This window comes from Diabrotica virgifera, chromosome 4 (genome assembly GCF_917563875.1).
Source record: "Diabrotica virgifera virgifera chromosome 4, PGI_DIABVI_V3a".
Lineage (NCBI taxonomy): Eukaryota > Metazoa > Arthropoda > Insecta > Coleoptera > Chrysomelidae > Diabrotica > Diabrotica virgifera.
The window spans coordinates 174,367,823-174,382,194 of NC_065446.1; the positions used below are offsets into that span (position 1 = coordinate 174,367,823).

The following is a 14,372-nucleotide window of genomic DNA, read 5'->3' on the forward strand; positions in this document are numbered from 1 at the left end:
AAATAAAATGTGGCTGATTACTGAGTTACAGGGTGTTTAATTTAAAAATTAAAAATTATTTTTACCAAGTACTTTCAAACTATTTGACGCATCCTTATCATACTTGTCAGAAAGTGTGGGTACTATACAGTCTACTAAATTGTGACAAATAAAAGTTTCTAGCTACTACCAGAGGCGTACGACAGGGGATAGTTAATGGTTGACCCTTTCCAAATTCTACGCCACTGAGGGAATTACTATTTTAGCGAAATTTTTCTATTCTCCAATACTTTATATGTAAATAATATACTCTTTACTGGTAACGATTAAGTCATTAGTTTTCGAGATATTGGACGTTAAAAATGAAACGGCATAGTTATTTTGATTCATTCATTCATTCATTTTAAACTTCCAATATCTCTCAAACTGATGACTTTATCGATACCAATAAAGTTATTTACATACAAAGTATTGGAGAATCGAAAAATTTCGTTAAAATAGTAATTCACTCAGTGGCGTAGAATTTGGGAAGGGTCAATCATTCACTATCCTCTGTCGTACGCCTCTGGCACTAGCTAGAAACGTTTATTAATCAAAATTTAGTAGGGTGTATAATGGCCACACTTTCTGTTAAGTATGATAAGGATACGTTAAATAGTTTTAAAGTACTTGGTAACAATAATTTTTAAATTTTTAAATAATTAAAGTAACTCAGTAAGTAGCCATATTTTATTTAAGAGATTTTAGTTAAATCTTAATATTTTTAGGTCTACAATCTAGATCTCATAGACTCGACATTCTTAATAAAATTTAACCCTAAAAGGGCCCGTACTAATATAACTCCAAGGAAAAAAAGAAGAAGAAAAAACGACAAAAAAATTGTGTTAATTAGTAAAAAATTCCCAGGAACCCAATTATCGAAACGGCATTTTAAAATACTTAATCTCCGCAACGTTATTAAAAAAACAAATTATAAACAAATTTGTATGATTTTCAAATGCCATTTTAGGGGGGAGTTTAATTGAAATTTGAATGTATCCATACAACTATCGACAATATACATAAAAATGAGAATAATGAGATCTTAAACAGGTGAATATTTATTTGGCAACAACCGCGTTTTTGCAATTGAAAATATAGTAACATTTAATAAACAACTTCAATATCTCAAAAAATATTAAATATTTTTTGACCAATTTTTTTTTGCTTAATACTGGTAACATAGTGCAACTTAGTCTGTAAAATAAAATATTTTATAGTGCTTATTTAAAACGCAAAAAATAATTATTTGCGAATTTGTTTTTTAAGTTTTATATACAATTATTTAAATAAATAGGGGTCAAATTTAATTTAGTAAGTCTTATGTGAAATATTTACCCTTCAGCTTTGTACAAAAAAATCCCATAGACCTTCATTGATAAGTGAATTACCTCAGCAGTTAAAAAAGTATTTTTTTGCAAAAATGACCCCTTTTTAATTATTTAAACAATGATCCCTTGTATGATTTGGATACTTTCTTGAAAATATCTTTTGTACCCACCTAAGCTTTGATATAAAATTTATTTTAACCTGTACGAATTTACATTTTGACTTTTTTTTATTTTATTAGGCTATAAAGATTCGTAGTTGTCTTTTTTATGTTTATGTGTCCTCTTTTTTATGTTTATTTGTTAGATATCTTATAGTCCGTCCGCTATAACTTTTCCCATGCGGTACGATTCATTTTCAATCAAATTAAGTCAGAACATAAATTGAAACGAACGTCGATGTGTACATACATTTTGTATACTGTATACTATACAGGGTGAGGCAAATAAAGGGCCTATTAGAAATATCTCGAGAACTAAAGGCAACAGAATCATGAAAATTGGGATAAAGTGGTTTTGAACGATGATCTATTAAATGAAAATATTTTCATCTCTCTGCAACTTCCGGTTATACCGGAAGTTGCTTAGAACTTCGTTTTTTTAAATGGGACACCCTGTATATTTTTACATTTTTGGATTCTATTCGATGTCTTATTTCTTAAAGTATGAGGTTTTGTAATATTATACAGGGTATTTTAAAAGATAATTACGTTTTTTTATTAATTTCGTAGCAAAATTAACACCTTGTAGAATTGTAGTAGTTTGACATCTAAAACTCTACTTACGTTCAAATGATTTTTAATATACTCTACTATTGTTAAGAATCATTAGTATAGCTAAATTTTTAATTTTAGTATACAGGGTTGGTCGAAACTCGGAATGAGTATTTTCTGAGTTTTCTTAAATGGAACACCCTGTATTTTAGTATTGTAATGAAATGATATTTTATGGTACTTTTTTATTTCTTAAGCATTCCCTATACCTAACTGCTTTAATTTGTGCCTAATTGTTAATCGCACCAACAATCTTAACTACGTAGGTATTTTGATAGATAAACCATTATTGGTAACTTTAAGGACCAGTCTGGATTAATATGTATATATTTCTGAAAAATTATTTGGGATTGAGTATTTTCACGGCCAACCTAATAAAATTTTACGTATTTTTTGGTGCAATTAATGTTTAGCTTGAATCACCAATAACTCACAAATTAAAGCAGTTAGGTATAGGGAATGCTTAAGAAATAAAAAAGTACCATAAAATATCATTTCACTACAATACTAAAATACAGGGTGTTCCATTTAAGAAAACTCAAAAAATACTCATTCTGAGTTTCGACCAACCCTGTATACTAAAATTAAAAATGTAGCTAGACTAATGATTCTTAACAATAGTAGAGTATATTAAAAATCATTTGAGTAAGTAGAGTTTTAGATGTCAAACTACTACAATTCTACAGGGTGTTAATTTTGCTACGAAATTAATAAAAAAAACGTAATTATCTTGTAAAATACCCTGTATAATATTACAAAACCTCATATTTTAAGAAAGAACACATCGAAGAGAATCCAAAAATGTAAAAATATACAGGGTGTCCCATTTAAAAAAACGAAGTTATAAGCAACTTCCGGTATAACCGGAAGTTGCAAAGAGATGAAAATATTTTCATTTAATAGATCATCCTTCAAAACCCCTTTATTCCAATTTTCATGATTCTGTTGCCTTTAGTTCTCGAGATATTTCTAATAGGCCAGTTATCTGCCTCACCCTATATACTACACACATCGGCGTACGTTTCACTTTCTGTTTTGACTTATTTGATTGAAAATGAATCGCACCGCATGGGAAAAGTTATAGCGGACGGACTATATGTTTGTGTACTCTTTTTAGTAGGATGCCGATCTGATAAATCAACCCATTATTGACGAGTTGAATGCTTCTCTGAACGAAATAATAATGTCAGGTTCACAGTATTCCAGTTCAACGTGCCAGTCGAGCGCTGAAATTCCGCTGGAATAATGTGAATAAAATATACCATTCCAGTGATCAATCCAGTCCAGTTGACTGGAATGGCAGTCTATTTTTTATTCCAGCTTGCCCATTCCAGCGCCACTGGAATAGTGTGAACTACCAATCCAGTGCTGAATTATTGCATTAACGCGTTATTCATATAGTAAGTAATGCCGATCTTAAAACTTTAAAATGACTGAAATAATGTGTACAATATGATCCAGACCAGAACTGTACTGGATAACTCACTGGATTACTGGACTGGAATAATGTGAACGGGTATAATTCTTCTGAGCTCTTCTATAACTCCTTCTGTTAATGGATCTTTTCCATGAAGCTTGTTATCATGAGAATAACTTCTGTGTTTGTCCTATAACCCGCTTATTCTAGAGAGCTGATGTTTTTGTTGTACTGTAGCTACAGTGTCTATAGTTAACCAGGTAAAGTCCTTGGCACTTTTCTGAGTAGTTCCGAAGAACCGTTTATTCTGTTGCACTATGGTTGTCGGATGTCCATCAACAGATGGACAAAGAAGATTTTAGAGGGGCGGTCAAGGGCAGACAAGCGAAGTCGTGGAAGACCACCTACCAGATGGACGGACGACATTAAAAGAATAGTGACAAACTGGATTGCAGCTGCGCAGAACAGAGGAGGATAGAGACATCTTGAGGAGGCCTATGTCTGACAGTGAACTCATTTGGCTGTGTAATGATGATGATGGTTGTCGGCACATTTTGCAGACTTTGTGAGGTCTTGACAATATCTGCTGCTTCTCTGTTGAAAAGATTATATTTTAGGTTTCTTATTATTTCTTTAACTTCATTCAAAGTTGGTTCCTTGAACGTCCCTTCTTCATGTTCTTGCCAATTCTCATTTCCCTCTAGTTCCTCTTGTTGGTCTGTATTTCACAGATCTTCGAAGTATTCGGCCTATCTGTTTAATTTTTTAATGTTTCTTCTAGAAGTAAACTTTTTTGTTTTTGCAATACTCTGTATTATTCTTTTTAGTTTCTTTGGATTTCTCAACTTCTTGATAGAAATTTTTTACCTCTTGGTGTATGCAGACTCTTATAGTTTGTTCTTATATTCTGTTCAGTGCGGCCCAGATTCGTCTTGGTTGGTCGATACCCTTTGGCGTGCTTGTAATAAAGGTTGATTCATTTAGGGGTACTTTATTGTCATACAAAAGAACTATTATTTACAATTACTTCTTAAAGATATGTAATTTCTTTCAAATGTTGAGCGTGACTGCCGTTACGATGGCCCATTCTGAAGTTCCAATTCTCGATGATGCGTGCAAGCATTTCGATTGGTATTTGACCAATGACTCGAGTAATATTGGCCTCCAATGCTTCAATCGTAGCCGGTTTATTCATATAGAGTTTTGACTTAGGGTTGCCCAAAGGAAAACGTCTAGAGGTGTGATATCACAGGATATAGGCGGCCAATTCACTGGTCCGAAGCGTTTTCGCAGTAAAGCCATGTTTTCACGGGCTGTATGGCAAGTGGTGCCATATTTTTGAAACCAAATGTCATTAAAATGTTTTATAGTATCATGATTAAAATTACGAGCTTCAATTTCTGGCACCACATAGTCCGTTATCTAATGGACGGTAAAATGACTTAACAGCCGTCGATATAACAGTATTGATGTAGCCGCAGCAAAAATCTCCCTCATTCTTCCGACAAGAATTGGTCAAAGCCCCAAAAAATGCTACTTGAAGGGATTGTATGTACCTTCTGGCTAACAAGAGATGGAAAACCAATATAATTATCCATACCTTTATTTCAGCAGTATTCGATTGATAATACAATATAATCTTTAAGTAACCGCAATATCTCCTTTTGTTTTCAGGGTACGAATTCACAAACTTTTTGTATGTAGGTGCCGTAAAGAGGTTTAATACAATTCTTGATTTAAGAAATTAATTAATTTAAAAATGTAAAAAGAAGAACAAAACATCTAAAAACAATAATAGGCTACATGCACCTAACACCAGTTATGATAGAAGGATTACTGTATGCGGACGACGTCGTTCTCTTAGCAGACAACCTGAGAAAGATGCAGCGACTAACTGATGTATGGACTGAGGAAATAGAGAAAATGAAATTAGAAATAAACATCAGCAAATGCAAGCCGATGAAAATAGGTCAGCAGGAGCAGGAGATTGAAGGCGAAACACAAGTGTTCTGTAAAGGACAAGAATTGGAAAGGGTGACGGCCTACGAGTACCTGGGCACGATAATATCGAAAGACGGAAAGCTAGACCTAGAAATTGCAAATAGGACAAAGAAAGCTACAAAAATATATTATGCAATTAATAATACGATACTGGGAAAACGGTAAATAAGCCAGGAAACAAAAATACATATATATAATACAATCACAGTACCAACTCCTCTAGATGCAAGCGAGACATGGGTCACAAATAAAAGACATGAAAGTGTCATAAATGCAGCAGAAATGAAGCAGCTGAGAAAAATAGCTGGAAAGACGAAGATGGACAGGGAAAGGAACGAAAACATTAGAAACGAGCTAAGTCACGAACCAATAGAGAAAAAAATTGAAAAAAGAAAACTTAATTTGTTTGGAAATATAACTAGGATGAACGAGAACAGACTAGTAAAGAAGGTGACAGATGCCAAAAGACAGGGGAAAAGAAGAAGGGGCAGACCTAGAAAGAGGTGGATGGAACAAAGAGATGGAAAACAGTGCAACAGATGAAGGAAATGGCAAGAGACAGGAAGGCGTGGAAGAAATGGGTAAAAGATGGATAGGTGATACCAAAGTCCGACGCTCTTATAGGGCATAAGGACATTCGAAAATAAGAAGAAGATTTAAGAAATTTAAATCAGGTATCATTCCGAATATATCTGATGGTACTTTGTCAGAAAATGTTGATTTATATTTTTTAAGAGAAAAGATAACAAATAACGGATATTGTCCCAAAAGTACACTGCGACGATCCAGTGCAGGATGTAGGACACGTGCAGAATCAAGTACATGATCTCACTCTAAACAGCAAAAAATAATATAATAAATAGAAATAAATACGAAATAGAGAAAGTCCCAGAATGAGATGATGTGGAGGATAACCTTAAAGGCAGAAACGCATTAGAGAGTCGCGGCCGCGACTCGACTAGTCGCAGATTAGTCTAGCTCAGATTCTTTACGTTGTTTTTAATCTTCATGAACGCATTTGGAAATTGCGGACGAGACGAGGACTTGAATCAATCTTTAATGAGAATCTCAAGTCTCTACTCAGTCCAGGAACTGAAGCTTTTCACCTTGCAATTTTTACAGAATGGATCGATTTGCTTGAAAATTTTAGAACAAGTAGTGGATAGTCAAAGGATCAAAATCTATATGTTGCCAAAAGGCGCTTTTACCATGGGGGTGGTTACCACCCCCATCTCGGGGTGGAATTTTTTTATTATATTTTGACCGCAAAAGTTGATAAAACATTCATTCTAAGCAAAAAATGTTTTATACATTTTTTTGATAAAATGAATAGTTTTATATAATATACTAATTTACGATTCACTCAATTATTGCCGTAGAAAAAATTTTCTTAAACCAATTTCTTGGGAATTAAATAACCTACAATTTCATATTTAAACATTTTTCGTATCTCTGATGCTAATCTATCTATTCTGAAGAAATCGACATTTTTACCAAACTACAAAAATTCGATATTCGCTTTTAACTCCATTTTTTTAAAAACTAATCTTTCTAAGCCAGTCAAACTTCTAGAATCTATTAATAATACATAAATAAAGAAGAATGAATAAGGCCATTGACTAAAAACACCGCTAACTTACATTTTTATGCTTCCTATTGGATTTCTCCTTCTTTTTTTTTTCAAAAAAATATATTGATATTTTAACCGTAACTTTTTCTATTTTTTTTTTCTTAGAAAGTTTGGAAAAAAAAGAATTTTGTAGGTTTTTAGAACTATAAGCTTATTAATACTAATTCTTTTTAAAATCCTCAGTCGCAAATAGAGGTGACTTTGAAAGGGTTGGTAAAGGTGGTTTTTGCATGTTATTACAAGTTTTAATTATCAATAGCTCACTCACTTTTTGCTGTAGTAAAAATTTTTACAAACCAGTTTCTTAAGAATTAAATAAGCTACAATTTCATATTTAGACATTTCTTCGTATCTCTGATGCTATTTTTTCTGTTCTGAAGAAAATGCCATTTTTTCCAAACTATAAAAATTCGTTATTCGCTTCTAACTCCATTTCTTTTAAAAACTAATCATTCTCAGCCTGTCAAACTTCTAGAACCTATTAATAATATAAAAATAAAGAAGACCAAATAAGGTTATATACTAATTTTAATTAGGGTGGTGATTAGGAGGTTACTTCGGATCACTTTTTCGCTGAAAACAGTAGGGACTAACATTCTTTTCAATATACGTCACTTAAGTTTTGAGCTAAAGACTTTGTTTTTATTTCTGGAGATAGATATTTTAAAATGCTTTAAATTAGTTTGAACAAGTTATCCTCGAAAAATGCATAGTTTTCCCGTCTTTTGACTTTGAAACTACAGTATTTAGCATTTGACGAAGAAGAGCTAACATTTAATAATGTATAGCTCGATTACTATTGGTCTTTAAAAAAATTAAAAGAAACGGTTTTGTTTATTGTTTCAAAAGGTACATTTTTGTTAAGTAAAGTTGTTTTGATAAAACGAAAACTTTTGGAGTTATTAGCCGAAAACTTATTAACAACATTGATTTTTTTATACATATAACACTAGAACGTTTTTTGCTTAGAATTAATGTTTTTACTAACTTTTGCGGTCAAAATATAATAAAAAATTTCCACCCCCGAGATGGGGTGATAACCACCCCCATGGTAAAAGCGCCTTTCAGCATCATATATATTTTGATCCTTGGACTATCCACTACTTATTCTCAAATTTTCAAGCAAATCGATCCATTCTGTAAAAATTGCGAGGTTTTGTCATATTTTAAGCTTCATTACTTGGACTAACTGTCTTGTTCGCGACGAGTCGCCTCCGCGACTCTCTAATGCGTTTCTGCCTAAAAAACGATAAACGTAAGACGACGGAGGAAAATGACACAAGAGAAAATGTCATATTTAAATCTCACTTGATGACATATTTAAAATTCACTTGCCACCTCTTGAGTGAAGAATACCCTTATACAATGCGTTCATAAAGTGTAGAAACGGTCTATTATCTCATGACTAATTATTATTTTCAAAGTTAAAGCTCTGACAGGTCGATTTTTATTTTTAAATTATGATTTTTTGACGTATATCCCATAATAGTAACGTCATCGATTTGGGCGTGATGACGTCATCGATGATTTTTTAAATGGGAATAGGGGTCGTGTGGTAGCTCATTTGAAAGGTGATTCAATTCTCTATTCAGTAATATAAACATTAACATAATTGATTAAGTTTTTCAACCTAATGAAAATATTTGTAAATTAAATATTTTTAAAAGATTTTTAATTGAAAAACTTATTGGTCCATCTTCCTGGTGACACCTCCAAGGCTTCTACAATTTGCAAGCCAAATGGATGCTGCAGTGAAGACAAAAGGGAAGGAATTCTACACTATGCAATTCACAACCCCCGTCTGCAGCGTGGTACGTTCCAACGGAAAATGGACCTAGTTACTCTATAGGAGTAATACTAATATAAAAATAAAAATGTATACCATTTTTATTCAGTTAACTTCATTAACATAATTATTTATACAGAGTGGCCAAAAAATAATTTTTGAATTAAATTAATTGGCGCAAAAAGAAGAATATATGTAATTTATTTAACTCAAAATATATTTACGGCTGTCAGAAAAGAGAACAAAAAATGTTTATTTGACAAATAAACATTGCTTTTCTCTTAAATTAAATGTTCAAACTAAGATTCCGGTGGGTGGCTGTTTGACATTTAATTTAAGCGAAAAGCAATGTTTATTTATGAAATAAACATTGCTAAACATGAACATAAACATGAGATAAATAAATTACATTCATTCTTCTTTTTGCGTCAATTAATTTAATTCAAAAATTATTTTTGGCCACCCTGCATAAATATTGATGTTAATGTTAGAGAAAATGGAGAATATAAACACCGTTCAAATGAGATATCACACGACCCCTATTTCCATTTAAAAAATCATCGATGACGTCATCACGCACAAATCGATGACGTCACTATTATGGGATATACGTCAAAAAATCATAATTTAAAATTAAAAATCGACCTGCCAGAGCTCTGAAAATAATTAAATCATGAGATAATAGACCGTTTCCTTATGAATGCACTGTGCAATCTTACATAATACTGAGTAGTTGATAAACTTAAAATATTATTGGACCGTTTTCCAAATTATTCAATTCTTGACTATAAAGTGCACCAAAGTATTAAAAAATTAATTAATATATTAAAAAAAAATCATAAAGTGTGAACTATTCTTTTAGGACCACCTCATTAAAAATGTAGTTACTGCCCACAATACATTTGCAGCCTTAACAGAAGCTATGAATTGTGCACAATATTGGCGACGGTGTTTGGATGACTTGGTAGAGACAACAGCTTCGATTACAGTCCCAGAAGATAAAGAACAAGTCGGTAGCAGTAGCAGTAGTGAAGAATCATTAGGTACGTAATTCTTTGAATTAACTAGATATTAATAGGGCTTTTCATCGCTTGTCATTTGTTTCGGGCATTTGTCGTGTGAACGATGAAACAAGAAGCGATGAACAGCCCTGTGCTGCTAATGAATACCGTCATACAGAAATAGTCGCAGTACCTACCTATAGAAAATATAAGTAACAGTTTTTGACTCTAATTTAAACATTGAAATTGCAGTGAAAATCATTGCAATGAAAATACATTATGTTGTGTATACAGTGCCGGAACTAGGGGGGGCAAAGGGGGCACGTGCCCCCGGCGGCAAATTCTAGGGGGCGGCAAATCTTTTTTCAAACGGCAAAAAACAGATTTAAACGGTTTCAAATAACTTGAGTAGTAAGACAAACAACATTATGCTAAATTAGTAAGTACCATACATTTTTTAAACAGTTGTACTGACCGTGAATCTTTGCATTGTTAACACATTTAGAACGTAACTGTGTTGCATTCTGTATTTGACACAGTTTTGTATCTTGCAAAGCAAGGAAGGGCCTTTCAAGGAACGCGAGAGGTAACAGATTTCAGTGATCCAGACAGTGGTTCTTTTTTAATACCATTGATTTTATTGCTCGCTACAATGTTCCTTTAAGTCAGCACATTGAACGTCATAGGAAAGGTCAAGTTTGCTACTTTTCCCATCAAATACATGATAAATTTCTAAATATTATAGCGAATGAAATCTGGAATAACATAGTCAAAGATGTTTTAAATGCTAAATACTTTTCCCTCATATTTGACTGTACGCCAGATATCAGCCACAACGAGCAGATGACTGAAATAATCAGCTATGTTAAAAAAAACAGCTCGGTGATGAAAGCTTTTTGGGTTTTTTCACGGTAAGCAATAAAACAGAAGGAGGTCTTACACGAGACATATTTCAAACAGTGGAAAACGAAGGTCTTGACCTTGACATAAAAAATTACCGGGGTCAGTCATATGACAACGGGGCGAATATGGCCGGCAAATATAAAGGTGTTCAAGCAAGAAGCCTCGAGTTAAACGAATTGGCATATTTTGTGCCCTGTGTAGCACATTCCCTGAATTTGGTCGGAGTGCATGCTGCTGAGACTTCGATGGAAGGTTAAAGCTTTTTTGGATCTCTTGGTAGCTTGTACAACTTTTTTAGTGCTTCCATTTCCAGATGGGAAGTTCTAAAAAAGCACGAACCCATAACTTTGAAATCACAAAGTAAAACCAGATGGTCTGCAAGAATAGAGGCCGTCGAAGCTGTGTATAAGCATTTTGGTAAATTTATACTGGCATTGGAAGAACTACTTAACGACCCTCTATCAACATCTGATACCAAAAGCGAGTCCAAGTTCTTGTTGAAAAAATTGAAAACGTTTGAATTCATAGCATTTTGTTGTTTCTGTTATTCCCAATTGAAAAGGATTGATTATGTGCAGAAGTTTCTTCAAAACGACGATTTAACAGTTGATCAGGCTGCAAATCACGTGCAGGGACTTCTGCAATTTATTAAATCTTCTAGAGATTTTTCGCCACAAGAAGCCCTTGATGAAGCTAAGTTTCCTGCTAGCTTAAACGACGTATCTGAATAATTTAAGGAGAAAAGAAAAAGGAAGAAGAAAGCCATGTTTTACGAACTATGTGAGAATGAAGTTGTCAACCGTTCCCAAGAAGACTTATTCAAAAGTTCAATGCTAGAAATCACTAACAGATTGGTAGTAGAGTTTAAGAACTAGATTCAAAGCTTTGTAAAATGTCAATGAAAAGTTTGGATTTTTGAATGGATATCGAATTAATGAAATGGACATCTCTGATCTTAAGACGTGAAGGCAGGCCTATTGGCGGATACTTACAAGAAAGACATGAACAAAAAAGACTTTGTATTTGAAATTGAAACTTTCAAGAACCATGCTTTGGCAGTAGATCCTAACTTGAAGGATGCAAATGCTTCAACAACTCTTGACATAATTTTGAAAAATAAACTTGATGAGGGTTATCCCAATATCACAACAGGACTACAAATATTTCTAACTATCCCAGTAGCAGTTGCTTCGGGAGAAAGAAGTTTTAGCAAATTAAAAATATGATGATGATGATGATGATGGTGATGTTTGGCATGGAAACTAGTCCATTTGCCACAGATTTTTGCATATTAATATAATCTTATTATAAGTTATTAATTATGGTATATTTACAAACTGAAAAAATTAAAAATAGTAAAATACTATCTAAGAAATTCAATGGAGCAACAAAGGCTCACTGATTTAAGCATCATAGCTATTGAGCACAAACGTGCATCTTCCATTAGTTTTGATGACGTAATACAAGTATTTGTTTCTAAAAAAAAAGCCGTAAAATACAATTACCTTTGTAAGGTGGTTTATGAGTAAAGAAAGTTAATATACCTAGCACTATTTTTTGTGGATTTGCCTTAATGAAGTATATAGTAATGTTGCAAATTTGTAATAACTAAGTATATTTTTGAAACTCAAAATGTACAATTAAATTCATTCCTTCCAATAAAACTGTATGTACTATTTTTTATTTACCCACACCTATGCTATGATCTACATCCATTTTTTCAATAAAGGGGGCGGCAAGTTTAAACTTGCCCCCCTTACGGAGTAACCTAGATCCGGCCCTGTGTGCATATGTGCATTATTAATAGTTGTGCATAATTATTGATCTAAATATCGACAGTTTAACCACTTCATAATTTTCGTAACCTTTTTAGTTTAACAACATTCATTTCTATGCGAATAGATAAATAAGTTTCAAATGGTTCAACAATTTACATAATGGCGAACGTAATAATATGAGAATTGACACAGCAATTTTTAATAGGATGCACTGTTCCCTGATGGAAAACCAACTACATCTCTTTATGCAATTTATGTTTAGTGACCACCAGTACTTTGCTGTGACCTCTTGTATATAAAAGTCTACGTCACTCATTTTTTTCTTTTCCGACCGTCTTTCTTCTGGACTCCCGAACTTGTTATTTTCCTGGGTTCATTTTTCCTAATTGGTATTTTTTATGTTGAATTATCCACCTTGCCATGCAATGCTACTACCGAAAGAACCATCTCCAATTATTAATCGTACATAATGCCGAACAGTTTTTCACAAGATCCCAAAGGAATTCCAATGAATTTAAATATTAACTTCGCGGTAGCAAATCCTAAGATTTTAATAATAACCTCATTTATGAAATGTAACACAAGTCTTGCTAAGAGAATCCTTACATTATATTTAATAAAAATAAATGTATCCCCTATTAATGACACAAAGGCCATAGCAACGTCTTTTATAACGTTTTTCACATGAATAAAAACTAATTCTGGGTGCGCGTTTACACGTTAAAAAGTACAACCCCAGGACATTGTTGATCCAATAACAAACGGTTCCTTTAGATATAGACTAATAATAGTCCATTAAAATGTTACATTTTTTAGGCCATTCCTTGCATTTGTTAGAGGAGTCAATTTTATTTTTAATGTGTAGGGGGGATCAGTAGAAGCTTAAGTTCAAGTTTTTGGAGTCGCCACCCTTGTCCCCCGGCCGCCATCTTGGAAAAGGGGTGCAAAGGGGTTTCGCGCTATATCTCGTAAACTACTAACCCTACGTAAAATCTAATATAACATGAAATGTAGCAAATTAAATTTTCTACAATTTTATTTATATTACTTTTTATCGTCAAGTGATTAACAAAAAAGATATAAACAAAAATAAGTAAAAATTTTTTAACAAATTTCCTTTTGGAGATTATAACTTTTTTTCACTTCATTTTACAATAAAATAACATTTTAGCAATTTTGTAGATGGGTTTTCAGCGAAAAATTTCTACTATAAATGTGTTTAATTCTATTTATTTATCTAGGTTTTACAGCGCTCCAAACTTGACCAGATTCTCGACTGCTCATAGGGATACAATAAAAACAAAACGTTAGGCTTACTTTTCTATCTTAAAATTTTTTTATTCATACAATTTATTATGATTTTAACATTGCTATGCGATTATTAATTTATTTTTGACCTTTTTCCCTCCTATAAAACTTGAACCCTAAGCATATATAGAAAACGCCCAAGAAGTTGTTCGAGGACAAATTCGCCGGTCCAAAAGAAGAATGACGCAACCACAAAGTGCAAAATTCTTTATAAGAGCAAAAAAACGATTTTTAAATAATTAAAATAGGGATTAAATGAAGAGTAATTGTCCAGGAGCATCGGTATGACGTTTGTTTTTTGACAACGATGGCTTTTATTTTCATCGATATTGGTTCGAATTTCATTATCTTAATTTAATCGCCCCATTTTAACCCTATCTGCAGTTGCGTCATTATGCATCTGAAACAAAGTTTAACATAGCGCGTATT

At 32.9% G+C, this 14,372-nt stretch overlaps 2 protein-coding genes across 4 annotated transcripts in view; one reads left to right on the top strand and one right to left on the bottom strand.

Annotated features, from left to right (window-relative positions):
* Window positions 1–14,372, bottom strand: part of LOC114330367 (uncharacterized) — a 249,884-nt gene that overhangs the window by 191,310 nt on the left and 44,202 nt on the right. The window lies entirely within an intron of this gene.
* Window positions 1–14,372, top strand: part of LOC114330370 (uncharacterized) — a 149,182-nt gene that overhangs the window by 114,493 nt on the left and 20,317 nt on the right. The window contains exon 11 of the mRNA XM_050648536.1: window positions 9,816–9,996. Coding sequence (XP_050504493.1) covers window positions 9,816–9,996 — 181 coding nt within the window. The remainder of the gene's footprint in view (window positions 1–9,815; window positions 9,997–14,372) is intronic.